A 25941-nucleotide genomic window follows, 5' to 3' on the forward strand; every position below is an offset into this window, starting at 1 on the left:
ATAAAAACAACAGAAGTTAGCTAAGCCAAAAGTAAGAAAATTATCTCAGGTAAGCAACAGAAAAATGACCAGAAGGTACACTAGACTTTCCCTCGGAAAACAAAGCCAGTAAACTGGCTTTGGACCAAGATCTTCCCATTTAAAATGAAGCAAAACCAGATGCAATGAACTATTTAATTAGGTTAGAAGAACTGCACAGAAAACAGAGTAAATTAGGTAATTTGGGGCTATGTGTAAGAGTCTTTGACAAGGGTATCTTTGTAAAGGTATCTAGTTTCAAAGCAATTAATTAAACTAGAAACATACTTACTACTTGATTTTGTGCCCAGATAGATACCACTCCACTAGAAATGGAGGCTATGATGGGTCGAACAGGATGCCACTAAATTTTAATGAAGCAAAGAAAAATCAGTTCTAAGAATGAATCCAAGATTTTCTGCATTACGTAAGTTACAAGAGCAAGCTTCCTTCTACTCACAGCCACATCCAAGAGGAGTTCTCCTCTCGTCCCGTGGAGAATCTTCACCAGGTTGCCAATGCTCTTCTCCCAGATGTACAGGGCATGCTGCCGGGCCGAACCTGCCACTATGTATTCCCCATCCCCAGAGAAACAACATTTCTTCCACGGGGTCCTGAAGGACAAAGAAAGTGCCCAAGGAGAACCAGAACCTGACCCCGGGCCACGAGTTAGCACATGTTCTTTCATGTTGGGATACACACCTGTTCACCAAGTCCTGCAATTTCTGCATGGGTTCAGGCTCGCCATCTCTGCCACAGGTTAAGATTTCTCTACCGTCATAAACTCTGATTATGCGATCTGCTGTGTTAATTAAAAAGCAACTACAGAAAGGATAAAAAATACCAACGCTAGAGGTCAGAAATCTGTTCCTGCTAGTATTTTCTATTACTACCAGTTACTTAGAATAGGACCATGAGACAACTAACAAATTAGAGATTGAGTGAAAATCTAAGCAACAGACTAGGCTACTTATGTACCTACTTGTCACCTTCCCCGCCAAAATATAATCTGAAGTGAGAAAATGCTTCATACTTCCTGTGCAATCCCTGAACTCTGTATGTACATGCTAGTCATCAGTATTTGACTAAAACTCAAAATCTCTAAATCGAAACCAGCTTCCCGAATTCACAACCTTACAGTTAAATACATATATATGTAAATACTTCATTTCTCTGGCCTGTTTTATACACAGTGTTCTTAATGAATTAATAAACGAAATATATCATTTTGGATTGCCCCAATTTTTTCCTGTAGTAACACCGAAATGTTGGAAATCTGTTTAAAATACAAGTTATTTTACACCTTCTTACAAGACTTCACTAACTTTTTCCTAATTCAAAAGACTCTGACCATGGATGTCCTCTCGGTATAGTGTATAGTGTTCCTATATAAAGGAGGATGACCGTTACCTCTCTTACTGACAACCTATTCTTATTTCTGTTGATATGTACATCTACTTCTAGCTGGGCAACCAAACGTATCAGAAAAACATCTGAAATTAAAAGAATAAATAAATAGGTTTTATGTAAGTAAAGTGCACATTCAGTTACTATGTAAATTCTGTGATATCAATTCTGATTACAATACAATAGCTAATCTCTACCCAGTGCTTACCGTGTGCCAGGCATTTTGGTTCCAAGAATACATCACTCAGACATCTTTTCTGTAAAGGAGCTGCCTATTAACCTCCAGATAAGATCTAACTGCTGGCTCAGTGCAGTACATTTTATAAACTGAAGAACCAGACACTGACAGTCTCGAATAATTTTAAGTAAACTTTTTTAAGAATATAAGTATAATATACACAAAACCTGTGACTCTCACTGTATTTCTGCATTCTACTCACTTTTAAAACTGTCCCTAAAAAAAGACAGGTCTCACTTACCTGCCCTTCCGGGCAAACTCTATTGACTTAATGGCTGTGGTATTGCTTGTTCCAGTTGTTACTCTGAAGGAAGCCACAAGGTCCTGAGAATCTGTCTTTAGGACCAAAATCTAAAGTTTAAAAGAGAGAAAAAAAAAAAAGTATTCTGATAACACACAGTAATTAGATTTGGCTTCTGTTTCTAAAACTGGGCAGAGACTGGATAAAGATATAAATATCTCTATTCTCATGTATTCGACTTGATTAAGCGCTACTGCCTTTTACCTCTCCAATTAAAGGACGACAGTGTCTTATCCTATTCTTTAAATATAATGTTAAATAAACATTCTCCACAAGAGTCAAAAGATGGAGCAACCCAAGTATCTATCAACAGACAAGTGGATAAACAAAATGTGGTATATAGATACAACTGAATATTATTCAGGCTCAAAAAGGAAGGAAATTCTGACATAGAATACAACATGAATGAATCTTAAGGGGTATTATGCTAAGTGAAGTAAGACAGTCACAAAAAAAAAAAAAAGAAAAAAATACTAGATGAGTTTACTTATATGAAATACTAGAGTAGCCAAATTTATAGAGAAAGAAAATAGAAGGATGGGTTCCAGGAGCTGAATGGGAGTGCAGGACACCAAGCTATTATTATTATTATTATTAATTTTTTTTTTTTGGTCTTTTTTGGTCTTCTTTGGCTGCTCCCATGGCATATGGAGGTTCCCAGGCTAGGGGTTGAATCGGAGCTATAGATGCCGGCCTATGCCAGAGCCACAGCAACGCAGGATCCAAGCCTCATCTGTGACCTACACTACAGCTCATGGCAACGCCGGATCCTTAACCCACTAAGCAAGGCCAGGGATCGAACCCGAAACCTCATGGTTCCTAGTCAGATTTGTTAACCACTGCGCCACGACGGGAACTCCACCAAGCTATTATTTATTTGTTTGTTTTTTGTTTGTTTGTTTTGACATTTCTTAGGTCACTCCTGCGGCATATGGAGGTTCCCATGCTAGAGGTCGAATCAGAGCTGTAGCCGCCAGCCTACGCCAGAGCCACAGCAACGCGGGACCTGGGCCACATCTGCAACCTACACCACAGCTCACTGCAACGCCGGATCCTTAACCCACTGAGCAAGGCCAGGGACCGAACCCACAACCTCGTGGTTCATAGTTGGATTCGTTAACCACTGAGCCACAACGGGAACTCCACCAAGCTATTATTTAATGAATGTAAGATGAGTGCAAGATGAAAAGAGCTCTGGAAATAAATGATGGTGATGACTGCATAACAATGTGAATGTACTTCACACCACTGAACTGTACACTTAAGAATGGTTAAGATGGTAAATTTTATATTAAGTATATTTTACCACAATTAAAGAAAAAAACCTGCCACTCTCTAAAGCAGCCATGAGACTGCACTAACCCATATGACCCAGTCAAAAAAAAACGAAGTGTAATGTAACTACAAAAAACTCTAGTAAGCTTAAAAAGGACCCTAAGGCTCACCTAACCCGATTTCTTAATGCACAAAACCATAGAATAAGCTAGCCTAAGTTATACAATATTTGCAGACCAAGATATCAGACTTTTGTAGTATTCCACTTGATAATACGGCTTTTAAATTATCTAATTTAGTAACGGCCCTTCACTACTAGCATTCAGTAAAGGCCCTCCATCCTTTTCGAGGTCAAAAGACCTCTGATCACTCTAAATCCAAAGAACAGAAATCATGAAGGCTTGAGAAAAGAAGAGGCTGTATTTGCCACAGGCAGGAAGCATGCTTAGACCAGGGACAGAAGAAATTTCAAAGGAAGGAGAACAAGTAAAATGAAATGAGCCAATGAACAGGAAGACTGATGCTTATTTCACCAGCTTCTAAGCTTACCTTGCCTTTTGCATTTCCCGTGTAGATATATTCTCCTCGCCTATCAAAAGACGCAACCACGTTCAAATCAGAGTCATCGTCTACCGGCAGAACAACATGTTTGGAATCTGAAAGGGTCAACATGACAGGAGCAGATTTCATGGGACACACGAGAACCTTGTTCCTGTTTAAAAATATGAATAGTACGTTGGCTGTTGCTTTGGTATCAGAAGGCTGATTCTCTGCCCTTTTCCCTAATTCCTCTCTACTACCGCAACAACTCTCCCAGCCCAAGAATACTCAAAATGTGAAAATTTCTAATAAAACGGAAATGGAGTTCCTGCTGTGGCACAGTGAGTTAAGAATCTGACTGAAGCAGCTTGGCTCCCTGCAGAAGCACAGGATCAATCCCCAGCCTGGCGCAGTGGGGTAAAGGATCCGGCGTTGCTGCAGAGGCAACACAGGTCACAGCTGCAGCTCGGATTCAATCTCTGGCCCAGGAACTTCCATACGTCATGGTGCAGCCATTAAAAAAAAAAAAAAGAAAAGAAAAGAAAGAAAAGAAAAAAGGAAATGACTGAGTTAAGTCATAGGATCCTACCTTGACAAAATAAAATGTGGTGATTAAAAATAAATACTAAGATGTAGCAAACTGGTAAAAAAAAAAGTGTATAAAAAAAGTATGCATAAAAAAGTGAAAAAGCAAAATACTAAATAAAACTACGTAAAAATACATATTTATGTACATCTAATATAATAAATGCTTTGTGAGCGATGAAGCACCACACAATAAGCTCTATACTTAAAAGAGAACTTGACTAAAAGAGAACCTAGAGAAATGAAAATTGTTATATCTTGGTAGCAGAATGGTGGACAACTCTTTTTCTTAAATCCCCTACTAAAAAAATTCAAATAATCAGGGGAAAGCCTCAGGTCAAAGAACAGCTACTATGCTTTTTCTGGCTTTGCCCATTTCCAAAGTCCTAATTAATATAGGCCAACTTTTAATTATACAGTAACAGTCTCTAAAATTGATTCAACAGAACCAACCTAAGCAGAAAGATTTATGTAAAAGAGGTTTGAAGAGCTATGTGCTTTTGCCTCCTAAAGCCTTAAACTGAAACTGTCATGAGCCTGGAGATAATCCACATAGCATTAGACCCACCCCAGAAGAGAAGAGCTCAGATTAAACATACTGATCTCGAGGATGATACTGGACTTTTAAGATGGGTGAAGGGAATCGAAACCTCTGGTCGCAGTCGCCGGAAAGAACATCCCACTGTGACACTATGTTATCAGTGGAAGCACTCACGAGCTTATGACCATCTCGACTCCAGCTGGAGAAGAAAAAAAGGATAACTTTTAGCATATATTCTAAGATATAAAGTATATCATATCACCCTTATAGATAAAAATACATGAGTAACACTAACTGCCCTAACTGCATGAGTCACCAGTGTTTCTTCTTCTTTACCTTTTAAACATATACTCAAATCCACAACAAGCTTTCCTAACTAAGCAATGAATAAGAATGTTTTCACGACATCTTTGTATCTAGCAACAGAAGCTCTTAACAGTTGAAGGTAACACCACAAGTGGTTCAGTGAAAGAAAAAGAAACTAAAACATTTTAGCACAGTATAAAATCAGCTGGCATTTAAGGGCTTATGTGAAAAAAACAAACAGGTTTTCTATCCCTTGGGAAGGAGTCACTGAGCTTTCTGAAGTTGTCCCAGGAGTAGCACGATCATAATATAAACAAAACAGTACAGATAAATATCTGTTTTAAAAGAAGTAAGAAAAGAATTAAGAAAGGAATTAATTCCTCCTACTAAGTAACAGTTAAATATCCTGGACATTACACAGAAAACAAACACAAAAAGCAAAATAGAAGACAGACCGGCTAGGGACTGCGGGATATGAGGAATGATACAACAGTGACTTCTCTGGATTTCCTTTTTGCCTCAACTCACATATCCCAGATCAGGTAATGGACAGGCTGACAACCTGGTGGTGTCAATCGGCACACACCAAAAAGCCTCCAAGAGAGCCTGCTTTCTCAAAATGGAAAGATATTCCATGTTCATGGATTGGAAAAATCAATATTGTAAAAACGGCCACACTACCCAAAGCGATCTACAGAGTCAATGCAATCCCTATCAAATTACCCATGATATTTTTCACAGAACTAGAACAAACAATCCAAACATTTATATGGAACCACAAAAGACCTGGAATTGCCAAAGCAATCCTGAGAAACAAAAACCAAGCAGGAGGCATAACTCTCCCAGACGTCAAGCAGTATTACAAAGCCACAGTCATCAAAACAGTGTTATACTGGTATCAAAACAGACAGACAGACCAATGGAACAGAACAGAGAACCCAGAAATAAACCCTGACACCTATGGTCAATTAATCTTTGACAAAGGAGGCAAGAGCATAAAATGGGAAAAAGAAAGTCTATTCAGCAAGCATTGCTGGGAAACCTGGACAGCTGCATGCAAAGCAATGAAACTAGAACACACCTTCACACCATGCACAAAAATAAACTCAAAATGGCTGAAAGACTTAAATATACGACAGGACACCATCAAACTCCTGGAAGAGAACATATGCAAAACATTCTCTGTTATCAACATCATGAATATTTTCTCAGGTCATTCTCCCAAGGCAATAGAAATAGAGCAAAAATAAACCAATGGGACCTAATCAAACTGACAAGCTTTTGCACAGCAAAGGAAACCCAAAAGAAACCAAAAAGACAACTTACAGAATGGGAGAAAATAGTTTCAAATGATGTAACGGACAAGGGCTTAATCTCTAGAATATACAAGCAACTTATACAATGCAACAGTAAAAAAGCCAACCACCCAATGGAAAAATGGGCGAAAGACCCAAATAGATATTTCTCCAAGGAAGATATACAGATGACCAACAAGCACATGAAAAAATGCTCAACATTCCTGATTATTAGAGAAATGCAAATCAAAACTACCATGAGATACCACCTCACTCCAGTTAGAATGGCCATCATTAATAAGTCCACAAATAACAAGTGCTGGAGGGGGTGTGGAGAAAAGGGAACCCTCCTGCACTGTTGGTGGGAATGTAAGCTGGTACAGCCACCATGGAGAACAATATGGAGATACCTTAGAAATCTATACATAGAACTACCATAGCAATCCCACTCTTGGGCATATATCCAGACAAAACTTTCCTTAAAAAAGACACATGCACCCGCATGTTCACTGCAACACTATTCACAATAGCCAAGACATGAAAACAATCCAAATGTCCATCAACAAATGATTGGATTAGGAAGATGTGGTATATATACACAATGGAATACTACGCAGCCATTAAAACGAACAACATAATGCCATTTGCAGCAACATGGATGGAACTAGAAACTCTCATATTGAGGGAAATAAGTCAGAAAGAGAAAGAGAAATACCATGCGATAACACTTATAACTAGAATCTAATATACAGCACAAATGAACATCTCCACAGAAAAGAAAATCATGGACTTGGGGAATAGACTTGTGGTTGCCTGGGAGGGAGGGAGTGGGAGGGATGGGGAGCTTGGGATTATTGGATGCAAACTATTGCTCTTGGAATGGATTTACAGTGAGATCCTGCTGTGTAGCATTGAGAACTATGTCTAGATACTTACGTTGCAACAGAACAATGGGAGGAAAAGGAATGTATACATGTATGTGTAACTTGGTCCCCATGCTGTACAGCTAGAAAAAAAAAAAAATTAAAAAAAAAAAAAAAAAAGAGCCTGCTTTCTCTAGCCAAAGGACCAGCAAAGGACAGCCCAGAAAAACACAAAACTTTTAGACAATAATCACTCTACTCCAGCAAACATCACAGAAAAACCTGCAACCCCCACCTCCAGCCCAATCAACATGGTCTAAATGAGAATCTTCCACTCTTGCCTGTTATAGTAAAGCATCCTTCCCCTCTAACTGCAGTTGTGTATGAGAGAAGGACCAGTGGGCACACAGACTTTCATGCCCACCAGGCAGTAATGATGACCTCACGCAGCGTTAGTGGAGGCGACATGGGGAGTAGGGATAATGTGCTCCTATCCTTCCCAGCCACTAAGAGGCCTAGTGGAGAGCCTGAACTTCCAACCCTACCGAGCATCATGAAGCCAACTGAGAAGCTTGGACTTCTAACCCACGTAGCACTAACAAGACAGTGCCCTCCCTCCTGCCTTGCCCCATGCAGCATCAGTCAGAGTAGGCCTGCTAAACAGAAGATTTAAATAAGCTCTACAGGCTCGTAACACAATACCCAATGAAACTAACATAACACTGTAAATCAACTATACTTCAATTAAAAATATATATATATATATATCTCCAAAATGGTTTCAACTGAAACCACTATCAACCCAAAACAAAGAAAATCTCAACTTGAATGAGAAATGATAACAGATACTAACACAGAGATTAAACAGATGTTAGAATTATCTGACAAGCGTTTTTTTTTGTCTTTTTGCCTTTTTTTTTAGGGCCGCACTTGCAGCATATGGACGTTCCCAGGCTAGGGGTTGAACCGGTAACCTCATGGTTCCTAGTCAGATTCGTTTCCACTGCACCATGATGGGAACTCCTATCTGACAAGGATTTTAATACAGCCATCATTAAAATGCTTTCATAAGCAATTACAAACCTGCTTGAAACAAATGAAAAAAGTCTCAGCAAAGAAACAGAAGATATAGAGAAAAGAACCAATTGAGAATTTTATATCTGAAAAATATAAAAACTGAAATTAAAAAACTTGAAAGATGGGTTTGGCAGCCAGAGGAAAAGAATCAGTAAACTGCATGACAGAATAATAAAAAAATCACCCAATCTGAACAATAGAAAGAAAACAGAATGAAAAAATATAAATAAACTGAGCCTCCGGACCTGTGGGACTATAACAAAAGATCTAATCTCCATGGCATCAGGGTCCTAGAAGGAGAGAAAAGAATGAGGCTTACAAATATTTGAAGAAATAGTAGCTGAAAATTTCCCAATTTCAGCAAAAGATATAAAACAAAGATTCAAGAAGCTGAGTAAGGAGTTACCTCTGTGGCTCAGTGGGTTAAGAACCTGACTAGTATCCATGAGAATGTTGGTTCAATCCCTGGCTTCATTCAGTGGGTAAAGGATCCAGTATAGCCGCAAGCTGTGTGTAGGCTGCAGATGTGGCTTGGATCTGGTGTTGCTGTGCCTATGGTATAGGCCAGCAGCTGCAGCGCTGATTCGACCCCTAGCCTGGGAACTTCCATATGACACAAGTGTGGCCATTAAAAGAAAAAAAAGTAGAAGCAGCAGCTGAGCAAAACTCAAAAAGAAATCCACTCTAATTCACAAAGACAAACTCCTGAAAACCAAAGACAAAAATCTTGAAAACTACAAGGGAACTATGGGGAACAGCAATTAATATGACAAGAGATTTCTCATCAGAAATCACGGAGACCAAAAGGAAGCTACAGGTTTCTTAGGTGCTGAAATAAAGAACTATCAACCCAAACTCTACATCCAGAGAGAACAGCCTACAAGAGCAAAGGGGTAAGAGTTCCCGTAGTGGCTCAGCAGCAATCAATCCAACTAGTATCCATGAGGACGCAGGTTCGATCCTGGCCTCACTCGGTTAAGGATCTGGCATTGCTGTGAGCTGTGGTGTAGGTCGCAGATATGGCTCAGATCCTGCATTGCTGCGGCTGCAGCATAGGCCAGCGCCTACAGCTCCAATTCAACCCCTAGTCTGAGAGCCTCCATGTGCCACAGGTGAGGCCCTAAAAAGACAAGACACTCAAAAAAAAAAATAAGCACGGAGTAAATCAAGACATTTGTAATCAGCAGACCTACCCTAATAAAAGAATGGCTCAAGGAAGTTACCTAAACAGAAGGGAAACAATAAAAGAAGGAATCTTAGAACATCAGGAAGAAAAAATAATGAGTTAAAAAAAAAAATTAAGTGCGTTTTCTCCTCTTAAGTTTTCATGTTTGAAAAATTTAACATTGCCTTACATAGGTATCCATATACATAGAGGAAATGTTTATAAGATAATTATATTATAAATAAGGAAGGGTAAAGGGATATAAAGAGAAGGTTTCTACACTTCACTTAATGCCAAGACCCCTTGTTTCTACCATTTCTCACATCTGTACCATTCAGCTCCATTCTAACCACACCAATCTATCCTCTTCATCTCTAGCCTAGCCACTGCGACCCTCCCGTTTTCATTCACTGTCCCCTTCAATTTCTCCTCCACATGTTCTTCTAGAGATCTTTCTAAAATAAAAGGCTCATCATGTCACAGTACCTAGAGGATAAAGTCCAAATTCATAGTGTGGCACGCAATGTTCTCCAAGGACCTCACTTAACCCCAGCTGCCGCCATCTCACATCTCTTACACCACAATCCAGCTAATCTGAACTACCTGCTCTTCCCCATCTTACCACACCTGTTTCAAGATGATGTGCCTTTACCTATGCAGCATCTTCTGCTAGGAATACAACTGTCAAACATCTACTCATTTAACAAGTTTTTTTTTTGGTCTTTTGTCCTTTTAGGGCTGAACCTATGGCACATGGAGGTTCCCAGGCTAGGGGTCTAATCCGAGCTGTAGCTACCGGCCTACGCCACAGCCACGGCCACTCGGGATCGGAGCCGTGTTTGCAACCTACACCACAGCTCACAGCAACACCGGATCCTTAACCCACTGAGCCAGGCCAGGGATCAAACCTGCAACCTCATGGTTCCTGGTCGGATTTGTTTCCGCTGCACCATAACAGGAACTCCTCATCTTACAAGTTTGAGGCTCGAAATGGTCTCATCTTTGAAGACTTTCCTGATCACTATTCTCCAATACAATTGACCATTTCCTCTTTCACACCTTCATCTCCACTAACTCTCAAACACAGTTCTTGCAGAGGACCTATAAAGCTTTAGTGCATGTACCTGTATGCACATGCACCTCCCCCAATCAAAAATTTCCCCTTGTTTTTGTGTCCCCAATGCCTAAAACAGTATCTAGTACATAATTCATGTTCCATGTTTGCTGAAGGAATGACTATATGACAGAAAACCTTTATGTTCAAAGACGCTGACTAAACATTACACAGCAAGGAAAAAAAAATGGCTAAGTAAACTACAGTTTATCTATCCAATAGCTATTGAAAAAGTTTTTAAAGGTTATACAGCAGGGAAATGTCTGGACATTATTAGAGAAGAAAAAAATATAAAATAAAACACAGCACAATTACAAAACTACGCTTTTTGAAAATAATATATAGTGACAAATCAAAATATTAATACTAATATCTAGGTGATAAGACTATGGGAGATAGTCTATCTTCTTTCTACTTTGCTGTATTTTCCATAATTTTCTAAATGAATGTTACTTTATAATAAAAATATATGTATATTTTTAGTGGTAGGAGTTCTAAATTTAGATTGAGATGATGGTTGGGCAATTCTGAATATATTAAAAACAGTGAAATGTACATTTTAACTGGGTGGATATTACAGTAAGTGACATATATTTATATCTTTAAAAAAGCTGATAAAAATGTATGTATCTACTTAAATTTACTGCAAGAACACAACAATAAAAAAGAAGTAAAATGCAAAGGAACTGCAAGGGACCTAAGAAATCATCGAGGCCAGTTTTCTCATTTTGCATATTAGAGAAATGTTTCGGCCAAAGCCACCAGTTCATTAGTGGCCAAACTTATTCTGGGATTCAGGCCTCTTCCCAATCCACTGCTGCTTCTATTTCGTAGACAAAAGGAAATATATTAGTTTAATAAATCTAGATCTCACTAAGTATTTTTTTGGCCCTGAGTTCATTTAAAAGATGTGGTGTCCCCAAATAAAACTGTCTGAAACAAACAGTCTCTGAGAATAAGAATGAAATCAGGGGAATTTATTTAACACCAGATTTCAGCTCGATACATTTGATAGAAAGCTTTAACAACTACAATTCAATGAAGAAATAGGCATATTTGTGATCGCTAAAACTGCTGAAACTGAAGAAATCTGGACAGGGCTGGACTTGCTGACTTCCAAGCTACCCTCCTAACCAAGGATTTTTTAATTCTAAATGAAAAGGCACTATCACAAATATACTACAGTTACAATCTATAAATGTCTCATTTCAATATTGAAATAGTCTCAGAGCCTGATATAGATCCATATTACACTGAATGTCTCCCCACAAAGGTGTTCGTTCAAGGACAGCATGGGTTCAAGGTCTCTGTAAACTGTGAGAAATTATGTTATTAATGGTCAAATATTTAAAACTCTAAATATTAAAACAAATTTGAGATGAACAATTACACAGTCGCCATTCATCCAATTTAATTCATATTTAATATATTAATTTTAAAATTCCTTACCATAAAGAACAGACTGGATGGATGTGCGCACTGATTATTTTAGCAATGCCTCTTGTCAAGAAATCCCAGATGACAATTCGGCCATCATTACAGCCAACGGCAAGCAGAGTGCCCCACCTGTTAAAGGTGCAAGTCAGGGCCATGCTGATACAGTCCAAAGTTCCATCAGCTTCCTAAAGATCAAAACGAACATAGGAATATAGTCAGGTAATTCAAATTATTTCTTAAAGGTTCTCTAACATCTATACTTCTCTTGAATTTAAGTCATGAAGTATACCAAAATATTCTCTATGTGTGTTTTTATACCTCTTAAACTAGCCAATGGAGAAACACTTATAAAAACTAACAGAGGAGTTCCCATTGTGGCTCAGTGGTTGGCAAATCCAACTAGGAACCATGAGGTTGCGGGTTCGATCCCTAGCCTCACGCAGTGGGTTAAGGATCCAGCATTGCCGTGGTGTAGGTCGCAGACGCAGCTCAGATCTGATGTTGCTGTTGCTATGGCTGTGGTGTAGGCCGTCAGCTGTCATTCCTATTGGACCCCTAGCCTGGGAACCTCCATATGCTGCAGGTGTAGCCCTAGAAAAGACAAAAAAATTTTTTAAATAAACAAATAAAATAAAAGCCAACAGAGAATTTTTGGAAACAGATATGATCAATCCCTTCCATTAGTACTATAACTTTGTAAAACACTCTGGAGGGCAATCAGGCAAAATAAAACACCAAGCATTATCCTACTGACCAAGTAATCACAGTGGCTTGAAATTTATTCCAAGAAAAATCATCTAAAACAAAACCCCTGTGTAACATTAGGAAAGCCAAATAAATGATTTTATATTAATAGCAAGCCACTTACTTAATCATGACTATACTAAAACACACTCCAAGTATTACAAAATATTTTTACATTAAAAAAAGTAAAACCGGAGTTCCCGTCATGGCTCAGTGGTTAACAAATCTGACTAGGAACCATGAGATTGAGGGTTCGATCCCTGGCCTTGCTCAGTGGGTTAAGGATCCGGCATTGCCATGAGCTGTTGTGTAGGTGGCAGATGCAGCTCGGATCTTGCGGTGCTGTGGCTCTGGTGTAGGCCGGCGGCAACAGCTCCGATTCGACCCCTATCCTGGGAACCTCCATATGCTGTGGGAGCGGCCCAAGAAATGGCCAAAAAAAAAAAAAAAGTAAAACCTACAGTACACATATTATTACTATGTAAAAACATGGATCAAAACTATAAAAGCACACACACACAAATCTACAAACAGGTGATGGTGCTGTTGGTGAGAATGCTTCCACTTTTTTAATTTAAAAGGAAATGAAACATAAGATTTACATTATGGTGAGATTTCCAGCTAATATTGCCTATCTACTTCCCTCTCTGCTCAAAATTAAACATCTAGTCCCTTATTATAGCAAAAAATCATCACACTTAATGCTTCTATTGTCAAGAAAGAAAAAAAGATGAAAACATTGTTTCCACTAAAATAGAAAAGCTAGCAAATTACTGTTTCTAAAATCTCATGACTATACTCTTACCTCTGGATAATTCTGCCCAAAGGACTCTGCAACAAAGCAAAGAAAGTTAATGTAGCATGTGCAACATACCAGGAATCCTACAGCTCAGAATGGTGTACAGCAGTGGTCTGCAAAGTGTGCATGGGGAACTAACACCCTTTCAGGGACTCCGTGAGGTCACATCTATTTTCATTATCATGCCAAGACAGTATTTGTCTTTTTACTCTCATTATCTCTTTAGTTTACAGAGGAGTTCTCCTGAGGCTATACAACATGTGATACTGAAACAGCATGAACAAAGAATCCAGCCAACTTCTATTTAGGCAAATATTTAATGTTTCTAAAAATGTAAAACAATACCACTCGTCACAAAATATGTGCTGTTTCAGAAAGTAGTTATTTTTCATAAAATATTATTAATGTATGAGGTTTTATGGGTTTTTTATATAACAAATTTTAAAAAATCAAATCAGAAGTTCCAGTCGTGGTGCAGTGGTTAATGAATCTGACTAGGAACCATGAGGTTGCCCACTGGCCTTGCTCAGTGGGCTAAGGATCCGGCATTGCCATGAGCTGGGGTGTAGGTTGCAGACGTGGCTTGGATCCTGCGTTGCTGTGGCTGTGGCGTAGGCCAGTGGCTACAGCTCCAATTAGACCCCTAGCCTGGTAATTTCCATATGCCACAGGAGCAGCCCTACAAAAGGCAAAAAGACAAAAAATAAATAAATAAATAAATTTTAAAAAATCAAATCAAATTATCTTAAATCCCAACTACTCTCTTAAAACCTTTGTTAACAGCAGCCAACCAACAGCCTTCATTCCCCTTCCTAATAATAGCATTTAGGCTATAACATAATCTGATAGTTGTTAAACACACAATTCTCTATATTAATTTCTTAAGCAAATACCATTTTGGTACAGCCATCTCTGTTTGGTATTTATACATTAGTAATAAACATTTTGAGCTACAGTATGATGATACTGCCTGCTTGTCAAAAGTTTAATGGTTAGAAGTTTTTATGCAGTAGCAACATCTTTACCAGTATTTACTTATGTTATTACCTATTTTATTACAGTGGTATTTAAACTATACTCTGAGAACTAAAGATCCAAGGAAGCTGTTTTACATTCAAGGCATCCAAATAAGATTTCACTTAAAGAAGAAGCCTACTATTTTTAAGTCTTTTACCATATGATTCAGCAATTCTACTCCTGAATACCTACATATATACATACACACATGCATATGTATGTATGTTTGTTAAACACTGAGCCACACGGGAACTCCTGAATATATACTTAAAGAAAATAAAAACACTAACTCTAAAAGATAAATGCACCCTAATGTTCACAGCAGCATTATTTACAATATCCAATATATGGAAGCAACCTCAATGTCCATCAACAGACAAAGAAATTACAGGGTGTGTGCATATGTGTGTGTGTGTGTGTATGTGCCCATACATATGACTATTTATTTACATAATGAAATATTTCTCAGCCATAAAAAAGAATGAAATTTTGCCACTTGCAACAACATGGATGGACCTGGAGGGTATTATGATTAGTGAAATAAGTCAGATAGAAACAAATTCTGTACATTATATGTGGAATCTAAACAATAAAACAGGAGCCGTTGTGGCTCAGTGGAAACAAATCTGACTAGTATCCACGAGGATGCAGGTTTGAGCCCTGGGCTCACTCAGTGGGTTAAGGATCCAGCGTTGCCATGAGCTGTGGTGTAGGTCGCAGACATGGCTTGGATCTGGCATTGCTGTGGCTGTGGAGAAGGCTGGCGGCTACAGCTCTCATTCAATCCCTAGCCTCGGAACTTGCATGTGCCACAGGGTTTGGCCCTAAAAATATTTATAAAATAAAATAAAATAAAAAATAAAACAAATGAAAGAATATTACAAAACAGAAACAGGCTCACAGATGTAGAGGACAAACTAGTGGTTACCAGAGGAGAGAGTGAAGGAAGGAGCAAAATAGGGGCAGGGGATTAAGAAGTACAAACTACTATATATAAAAAAGCTATGAGGACATACCATACAGCATGGGGAATACAGCCAATAACTTATAATAACTTTAAATATAATCTATAAAAATACTGCATCACTATGCTGTACACCCAAAACATAATACTGTATATCAACTATATGACAATTAAAAAAAAAAAAAAAGATATCTACTTGGGAGTTCCCAGTTGTGGCTTAGCGGGTTAAGAACCTGACAGTGTCCATGAGGATGTGAGTTCAATCCTTGGCCTCGCTCAGTGAGTTTAGGATCCCGCATTGCCTCAAGCTGCAGCACAGGTCCAGATGCAGCTCATATCCCTGTCGCTGTGGCTGTGGTGTAGGCAGGTGGCTGCAGCTCAAATTTGACCCCTAGCTTGGGAACTTCCATGTGCCCCAGGTGTGGCCCTAAAAAGCGGGGGTTGGGGGAGAAAAACTCAGCTCATCTCAGGTGCTTTAGTTGGAGCCTGAGCAAGAATACTGTCAAGTAGGGTTATGGGAGGGAGCACAAAGCCACTTCCTAAAAATGCTCAAGACCATTTTCATGTTCTTCATCCTCCCATCATCTAACATTGAACATTTTGTTACAATTTAGATTCTTGGGCTTGGTTTTAAGGACCATGAAAGGGGGGAAAAGATGCCCAAATACATAGACGCCAAAGAAATAAAACCAGGTCTGATTTAATGTCATAATACACTTGATAATTCAAAAAAACATGAATGACTTTCATACAAAAGATGCATTTCCAAAATTGATTCCTAAAGAAAAATTCTTGACTGATCAAGGAGGCAGGAACACACTGAAAAGTTGATTGTTAAAGACTTCCCATTAAAATAATTTTTAACTAAAAAAAAAAAAAAAAGGGACAGCAGGCCCATATGGTGTTACGAACAATTTCTCCTAAATCTCAAGGCACAGATATTAGTGTTTGATAAAGCCAACACAGATGATACCAAAACCTGATACAGATGGTACAAAAAAGAAAAGTCTCTTTCACTTAAGAACATAAATGATACAGGATATTTCACCTTTAGATTCTGCAGAAATGAAAAATAATTTCTAGCATCGTATACTATGATAACCAAATTCTAAACACGAAAAATCTGGACTTATTATTCTACCACTTAGGAAGGCATAATGATATGGGGTGAGGGAGAGGGCAGGGATGTTACAGGCCTAATCCAAACTCACTCCAGACAAACAAACAATAGCACAATGCACTCTATATCCTTGGTCAAAAATGTTAATCCTATGAGTAGATGCTAAAAAAATAAATTTGCTAAAACTCAACAGCCCATTCTAATAATAGCCACTACTAGCAGAAGGCTATACTAAATGATAAAAACTACTGACCAAAACCAATTACCATTCCAAAAGATAAAATATTAAAACCACTTCCATTAGTACCAGCAACTAGAAAGGGATATATCACCATTATTAGTTAGTATCCTCTAAGAGGTTCCTGCCAAGTGAAATAACTAGTTTAAACATTGAATATAGGCGATAAAACTATTTCTCTTTTGCTGATATCACTGAATACCAAGAAAACACAAGAAATTCTAATTAAAAAGAACACCCAAATTAATAAAACAATAAGGCAAGGGGTTTGATCCATGAAAAACATTCAAACGTTAATAGCTTTTCTCTGTATTAACAATTAATATCCCAAAATGGAAATGAAGGGAAAAAATTCCATTCACGATGGCTACAAACATAAATATGTAAGGTGAAAAAATGTAGTAAGAAACATACGGGCCATATATGAAGAAGAAAAGTATAAAATGTTAGTCAAGACCACAAAATCTGAGTAAGTGAAAGATAATCTATATTCTGAGATTGGAAAGCTTAATGGCTGTCTCCAAAAATGATTAAATCTAATGCAATTCCAGATGGATTAAAGATGTATGTAAAAAAAGTTCTAAATGTACTATAAGGCCGCTGATATATGATAGAGATGACATTTTAATTTAGTGGGGATTTTATTCCAATTCCTCTCTTGTCACATACAAAAATACATTTTAAGTAAATTAATGATTTCTAAAAACAAAAATCTTAGAAGAAAATCGAGGCGATCCCATGTATAATTCAGGATGGGGAAGACCTTCATCAAGTTAGGAAAACCAAAAGAAAAGAGAAAATATACTTGACTGCATAAAAACTGGGACATTTTGCATCTCAAAAGTTCCCATCAATAGCCAAAAGATTTAGAAAAAATCTGCAATGCAGATGATGGATAAGAGTTGATACATATCAATAAAAACAATCAAAAAGAAAAGATAAAAACAATGAACAAATAAGTCACAAGAGAACAAAATGAGATGGCCTCTAAACCAAGGAAAACATCAAACTCAGTTGGAGTCAGAGAAATGTAAATCAAAGCAAAAATGAGGCTCAGGAGTTCCCGTCGTGGCACAGTGGTTAGCGAATCCGACTAGGAACCATGAGGTGGCGGGTTCGGTCCCTGCCCTTGCTCAGTGGGTTAACAATCCCGAGTTGCCGTGAGCTGTGGTGTAGGTTGCAGACGCGGCTCGGATCCCACGTTGCTGTGGCTCTGGCATAGGCCGGTGGCTGCAGCTCTGATTCGACCCCTAGCCTGGGAACCTCCATATGCCAGGGGAGTGGCCCAAAGAAATAGCAAAAAGACAAAAAAAAAAAAAAATGAGGCTCAAGGGTTAGAGAACCTGACTAGAATCCACGAGGAGGACTCGGGTTTGATCCCTGTCCTTGCTCAGTGGGTTAAGGATCCTGCGCTGCTGTGGTCATAGTGGTGACCAACAGCTGTAGCTCCGTTTGGACCCCTAGCCCAGGAACCTCCATATGCTGCAGGTACGGCCCCAAAAAATACAAAAAAAAAAAAGTAAAAATGAGATGACATTTTCATCAGAGAGGAAAATTTAGAGAGAGAACACTGCTGGGAGGGAATGTGGATAAAGAGATATTTTCATACACTGCCTATTTTTATAGGGAATTTAAAAATTTTATTTATTTATTTTTGTCTTTTCGCCATTTCTTGTGCTGCTCCTGTGGCATTTGGAGGTTCCCAGGCTAGGGGTCAAATCGGAGCTGTAGCTACCAGCCTACTCCAGAGCCACAGCAACACGGGATCCGAGCCGAGCCGCGTCTGCAACCCACACCACAGCTCACTGCAACGCGGATCCTTAACCCACTGAGCAAGGCCAGGGACGGAACCCGCAACATCATGGTTCCTAGTCAGATTCGTTAACCACTGCACCACGATGGGAAGTCCCCTATTTTTGCTTTTAAATAGATGCTGTCAGATTCCTTTTCCAAAAGGCTATAATAATTCCCATTAAAATTCCCTATAGTTTTTTTGGCCATCCCTTATCTTAGCATGTGAAGTTCTCGGGCCAGAGATCAGATCTGAGCAAATTATCATTAACCCACTGTGCCCAGGTGCGGATCGAATCTTTGTCCCAGCACTCCAGCGACACCGCCAAGCCCACTGAGCCACAGTGGGAACTTCAGAGAAAATTTTATTGGTGTTATTTAAGTGAAAAAAAACAAGACACAAAGTGTATATAATATAATCTCACTTTTTGTTAATAATATGTATATATACATGTAAGTATAGGCATAGAGAAAAAAACATGAAAGGAGATACATGGGATTATCAACAAAGAATGGAGAAGGCAAGGGAAAAGGACCACTTTTTAAAAAAAGCATTTATAGTTAAGTTAAAAGTATATAGATATCATGAGTGGGTATCTACACGAATGCATTAAAAATCGTTAGTTCTATTATCCCCTAACGTGTAGGCATAGTATCTCACAGCATTAAGAAAGCAAGTTGCCCAAAAAATGTGTATAAAAAGGGTCTATTTCTATAAAAACAAAAAACAAAGCCTTTACAAATTTATTTAATTATAGTCACACGAGCAAGAAAAGCGTATAAACTACAGACAGTTACCATTTGGAGAAGAGGAAAAAGGCAATTTTTTCTGCATGTATATTTGTACTGTTTCCACTGTTGTGATAAATATGTACTGCCTTTGTTTATTCGAAGCATGAAATTAAAGAATTTTAATGAGTTTCCTAGACACAAACTCATGCCGGCTTATCATCTCTCTTAAGTGCTTAAACCTGCACGTATCATTAACAGCTACCACTAAAAGCTTATGTGTCAGACTCCATACTAAGATCGTAAATGTTTTCTCATTCAGTCCTTTCAATTCACTATTATCACTACATTCCATTTCACAAAGTTAGGGTTAGAGGTAAGGTCATTCCCCAAACTGACATAGTTGAGACCTGACCAAGAAATCATACTTTTTTTTTTTCTTTTTTTGGTCTTTTCTAGGGCCATACCTGTGGCATATGGAGGTTCCCAGGCTAGGGGTCGAATCGGAGCCGCTGGCCTACACCAGAGCCACAGCAACGCAGGATCCCAGCCGTGTCTTCGACCTACACCACAGCTCACGGCAACTGCGGATCCTTAACCCACTGAGCGAGGCCAGTGATCGAACCTGCAACCACATGATTCCTACCTCATGGTTCCTAGGTGGATTTGTTAACCACTGAGCCTCGACAGGAACTTCAAGAAATCATACTCTTAACTACACAAAAATCTTGCCCAAATTTGACCTTAAGATTACCAGGCTATGATTTGCAAATGACACCTGCCCTTTACTGAAAGTAGTCAAAATTCCCCCCATTCTCCTTTCTTTCAGCATGACTTCCTTTCTTTTCCCAAATCTCAAAGATCCCCAAAATTACTTCACAAGCAAGCTCCTTCAAGGCCAAGGAATATAATTCAACCAAGAGAAGTGAGCTAAGTGACCTAACCACAATCTCTACCTATTGAGGGCTTTTCTTGACAATAACCCATGACCATTTTATTTGCCCCCCCCAAATCATCCTTTCCCCAGAGAAGGCAAAAGAAAAATAAGAAAGTTAAGCATTCCACTTTCCCATTGCCTATAAACCTCATATTAAAGGCACAAAAGAGGAGTTCCCGTCGTGGCGCAGTGGTTAACGAATCCGACTAGGAACCATGAGGTTTCGGGTTCGGCCCCTGCCCTTGCTCAGTGGGTTAACGATCCGGCGTTGCCGTGAGCTGTGGTGTAGGTTGCAGACGTGGCTCGGATCCCGAGTTGCTGTGGCTCTGGCGTAGGCCGGTGGCTACAGCTCTGATTCAACCCCTAGCCTGGGAACCTCCATATGCCGCGGGAGCGGCCCAAGAAATAGCAACAACAACAACAACAAAAATAAAAAAAAATAAAGGCACAAAAGATAGCTGCTTGAGTGCTGAGTGAATAATTTTGGTATTACACCATCTGGCCCAACCAAGCAGAAAATTTCTCTTCACACTCCACATAATATTATAAACCCTTTCTAGGTGCCTCAGTTTTAGTCTTGGCCTTCAATCATGTTAGCTTTCCTGACACGATTCTCAAGAGCCTGTGCCACCGTCACATGCTCACTTCAGCAATGTGTCCTTCTCTTGCACATGTCTTTTCAGAATCTGAATTTAGACTGCTTTCAGTGCCATTGCACCAGTTCCTGTGTGAAACTGCCTGCCTATTTCAAGTGCCTGCCTCCACCTTTTTTTCCAGCTAGGATCCTTTCTCCATATTATTTTTTTAGCTTTCTAGCCCTGTCAAGCCTTCTTCCAGTCTCACGACATGGCCAATTATTTATTCTCTAAATTGCCAAACATCCACTTCCTAAAAGACTTAAGTTATCACAAGCTCTAAAATTTCATGGTCCTTTTCTCCAGTGGAAGTATTTTCTACTTGCCAACCAACTCCTCCCTATTGTAATATTACGTCCAGAGCAGTAGTTTCCATTCCACTTCCTCAATCTAACAGGTGATGACACAGTTGGTGGCATTTCTTTTTAAAGAAATGCAACTTGCAGGTGGCTAAATACCTGATCTCACCCCACCCCAATCTGATGCCATTGCTACCGTAATTACTACCTTTCCTTGCCTCCAGTCTTGCCTCCCTCATCAATCCTTAACAAAGCCACTGCAGCCAATTCTCTAAGCCCCAAATCTCATGTCACTCACCTGCTGAAAAAATCTCCCTTGTGAAACAACATGCTAAACTCCTAAGTGTAATTTTAAAAAGCAATTTTAATCTGGCTCCAAGCAGTATTTTCTGTTTTATATGGAAAATATATTTCCAAAATATATTTCTTACTGTGAGATGCAGTAAAAATAAGTTCAGGAGGAGTTTCAGTCATGATGCAGTGGTTGACTAGAAACCATGAGGTTGCAGGTTTGATCCCTGGCCTTGCTCAGCGGGTTGGGGATCCGGCGTTGCTGTGAGCTATGGTGTGGGTCGCAGACACGGCTCAGATCCCGAGTTGCTGTGGCTCTGGGGTAGGCTGGTAGCTGTAGCTCTAATCAGACCCCTAGCCTGGGAACCTCCATATGCTGCAGGTGCGGCCTCAGAAAAGACAAAAAAAAAAAAAGTAAGTTTGAAAAACTCTTGCTTAATTTTGTATCTCCAATGCATACTGCCTGATACACAGCAAGCGCTCAGAAAATAGCTGCAGAGGTACCTTGAGTGTCCACATTAAGAACACCGAGGTATATGTAGGTTCCAAGGCTAGGGGTTGAATCGGAGCTATAGCTGCCGGCCTAAACCACAGCCACAGCAGCCAGGGATCAAACCTCATGGTTCCCAGCTGGATTCGTTTCCACTGCGCCACGACAGGAACTCTGTTCCTTTCTCTTTTTTATCTGCAATAACTTTCTTGCTGTATCAATCAGTCATTCCCATAGATTTGTATCTTCTGAGTCCAGCCAACCTTCTTTTGAAATGTCTAACATTCCACTGCTAAATATTCCTTCCTGGAGTTCCTGTCAGGGTGCAGTGGAAACAAACCTGACTAGGCACCATGAGGTTGTGCGTTCGTCCCTGACCTCGCTCAGTAGGTTAAAGATCTGGCGTTGCAGTGAGGTGTGGATCTGGTGTGGCTGTGGCAAAGGATGGCAGCTGTAGCTCTGATTAGACCCCTAGCCTGGGAACCTCCATATGCATGGGTGCGGCCCTAAAAAGCAAAAAATTCCTTCCTAAGTTTTACTTTCATGAATCTTCGGTATCATTCAAGAGAAATCTTTCCCATGACTTTTCTATCTCTTTCAAGGTATGGGCCTAATACCTTTCCTCCACCCTGAAGTTTTTAAAAATAAGGATCAACCCTTTGCCTCTATTTCATTTCCCACATCTTCCCGAAATCACTATAATCTGGCTTCCATTCAAGTTGCTGAGGAGCCCCAAGTTGCCTGAGAACTAAATAGGATAGCGCTTCCTTGGCTCTTAGCCTCAACTGCTCTCCGACTGTTTCTATGGAAGACACCACACCGACCTGTATTCTCTTCTACCTCTACATGAATAAATATATGAAAAGCACTCAAAAATAGGCCGAGCTCATAGTAAGTACTATATAACTGTTAGTCGATATATTATCATTTATTATTCCTCTTATCCCCTAAATATAGATGACTGCCCAAGACTGTCCTCAGCAGTTCTCTTTTCTTCCTCTCCCACTTTCTCCCTGGGTCTTAACATCTACCAACAAGGTTTTGATTAGCCCACCTGTAGGAGGATTACAAATCTCTCTTGTAAATCCAAATCCATCTCCTGAACCCCAGGGTCCACACTCAACATGTCCAATGCTAGCTGTCTTTTCCAAATGTCCTTAAATGTTTGTGAATAGCACCACATTGGTTCCCATTATTTTTCACTTCGCTTTCTTACCACCACCACCACCATCGGCAATCAATTTTCAAACTGTGTCGACTCAACCCTCTCAAAGTCTTTTCTTTCCATTTTCTAGCTCAAACCTTTTTTTTTTTTTTTTTAAAAGCTCAGATTTTCTTTATCTCTCAACTACTCCAGTCCTCCAAACTGGTTTCATCACCCAAAACTCAACTACACACTGGTGTTGCACACATCTTTCTTTTTAAAAACTCAGCTCTGATTGAATTACTTAGCAAGTGAAAGCCCTTCAATGGATCTTTCCTACTTTCCTTAAAGAGAACAACTTTTCAGCTAGGAATTCAAAAGCCTACACAAAATGGGTGGCACCAACCCCATTTCTTGGTCTTTTCTATATTCACAGTACCCACAACCTAGCCAATATCCACTTAAACATCCACTCAAAACTTCAAGTTCTCCACAGGTTTTACTAGCTTGTTTTTCTCTATTTCCTTTCTTCCCCTGTCCCAAAGATATTCACTCCTTCTTCCATTTTTTTTTCTTTTTTGGTCTTTTTAGGGCTGCACCCTTGGCATATGGAGGTTCCCAGGCTAGGGGTCGAATAAGAGCTGTAGCTGCTGGCCTACACCACAGCAATTTGGGATCCAGGCTGAATCTGTGACCTAAACGCCACTACAACACCAGATCCTTAACCCACTGAGTGAGGCCAGGGATCGAACTTGCATCCTCTTATGGATGCTAGTCAGGTTCGTTTCTGCTGGGAACTCCTCCCTCTTCTAAACGCTCTTAGTACTTAGCAAAGACTCTTAAAGGGTGGCGCATGTTCTGCAACAAGTTATGGCTATTTCCAACTGCCTTACTCTCCATGCTTAACAAAAAAATTCTTGAAGGTAAAGACTATTCCTTAGATAGTTCTATAGTCCTTTGGACTGCCAGCAAATCTATGGAAAAAAAATTTTTTTAAAAGAGGAGCATAGCCATCGAAAATAGCAAGTCACTTAGAAGTTCTTGAAAACCTCAGACATCCCTAGGTTACAATGCTAAAGATTACCTAATGAAAACCCAGAAGGATCTAGAGTTTACAAACAACTTGGTTAAAGGGTAAGGAGTAAATGCATCAAAGAGTGACAAAACACAACTGCCCTGGAGTTCACCCCTCAGTGTTTTACATGTCCCTGAGAGTTAAAGACCTTGAATAAAAAGACAAGGCAACTGGATTCCAGTGCCAACTATACCATTTACTTGCTTTATGCCTTCAGTACCCTCTAAGCCCTTTTTCACTTATTCAACGAAGGACTTGTATATAAGTTCCTTCCTTTAGGCACCCCGTGTTTCTACAAAAAGAATGAACCTACCCAGGCACTCAAAACCCTGACAAGTGTTCAAAGCTTTACCTCAAGCCTCACTTCCTCAGACTCCTTCTCCAGGACTCTGGTCCTGCTTGCTTTGGATCCTTGTAATCGAAACTAAGTCACAAACTATCTGTCCCTATCGCTCCACAACTGAACTGCAAGGTGGCCTCAGGAAAAGCAATGCATTCTGTTCGGGTCGAAGCTAGGCTTCCTCCCCCTGCTGCTGCTCCATATCGAAGCGCCCAAAGATCCATCGCAGAACTGTGTCCTTAGTGTTGCAGCCTGAGTCCCCTCCGCCCGGTTCCCTCCTTTCCAGGACCAAGGGTTCTCTAAGACGCAGCCACAGTCCTCCTCACCCAGCAACTCGAGGTTCATCCCTGAGGACTCTGGCCGTCTGCTCTCAGCTCCAGCAACGACACCTTCTCCCCCGCCCTCTTCCAAAACCTGCGTCTAAATCGGGGGCGCCGCAAAGAGACTGGCGCAAGCTCCGTAGACTTTATGGTTTAGAAGACCCCACAGCTTCCGCTTTCTTCCCTCGCCTGCCTTGTTCGTTTCAAGCGGGCTGTCCATATATTTGCCTAACCAAAAAGAAGAACAAACGCTCTCGAAATCGTTTGACTACGACATTTCTTAAGGAATAAAAATTCCATCGTCAGTCACTTATTTAAAAAGTTCAGGAATCTGAGGCTGTTTCCTCTCGGATCATGTATGCGAGCTAAAAAGTTTAGGCATATAGTTAGACTACTAATCCTTCTGTGTTGTGTGTTCGGTCGCGTTGTCCCGGCGGGCTGCCTCAGATGCCGCAGGAAAGGTTCCGGCCAAGTCCCGCTGAAGTAACGCAGTGGGAAAGGCCGGCCTCAGAGCTCGCGCGTGGAGTGCAGCTGTCACGGTCAAGGAGGTACTTACCCTGTATGTAAGTTGGTTATCGTGTATCTGGCTCAGTCCCGTGAAAATTATTGCACATTTGTAAAGCTATGCCTTCCATCCCACAGAAATGTACAATAGCGTTTATCTAAGGATTTACCTGGTGCCCAGCGTTGACCAGGACACTGAAGATGAGTTGGTGTGAGAAGTGGCTGAGTTCTCAGACAAAACTGTGATGAAATACCCAAAGCAACTAAAGAAGGCAGTTGATGAAACTAACGAATTTTTTGTATAAACAGGTTTTGACTCTGAGTGCTGTGGGCTATGACAAA

The 25941-nt window shown here is 39.9% G+C and overlaps 1 protein-coding gene across 2 annotated transcripts in view; it reads right to left on the minus strand.

Moving 5' to 3' along the window:
• RBBP5 (RB binding protein 5, histone lysine methyltransferase complex subunit) overlaps positions 1-25268 on the minus strand; it is a 38659-nt gene extending 13391 nt beyond the window's left edge. For both annotated transcript variants that reach the window (XM_047752438.1, XM_047752437.1), the window contains exons 1-9: positions 25102-25268; positions 13712-13737; positions 12175-12347; positions 4964-5104; positions 3789-3951; positions 1905-2014; positions 721-840; positions 479-632; positions 311-382 (exon numbers count right to left, since the gene is read on the minus strand). In XM_047752438.1, the coding sequence (XP_047608394.1) occupies positions 311-382; positions 479-632; positions 721-840; positions 1905-2014; positions 3789-3951; positions 4964-5104; positions 12175-12347; positions 13712-13737; positions 25102-25120 (978 nt within the window). In that variant the 5' untranslated portion in view covers positions 25121-25268. The remainder of the gene's footprint in view (positions 1-310; positions 383-478; positions 633-720; positions 841-1904; positions 2015-3788; positions 3952-4963; positions 5105-12174; positions 12348-13711; positions 13738-25101) is intronic.
• Positions 25269-25941: the final 673 nt, after the last annotated feature.

Source organism: Phacochoerus africanus, chromosome 11 (genome assembly GCF_016906955.1).
Source record: "Phacochoerus africanus isolate WHEZ1 chromosome 11, ROS_Pafr_v1, whole genome shotgun sequence".
Lineage (NCBI taxonomy): Eukaryota > Metazoa > Chordata > Mammalia > Artiodactyla > Suidae > Phacochoerus > Phacochoerus africanus.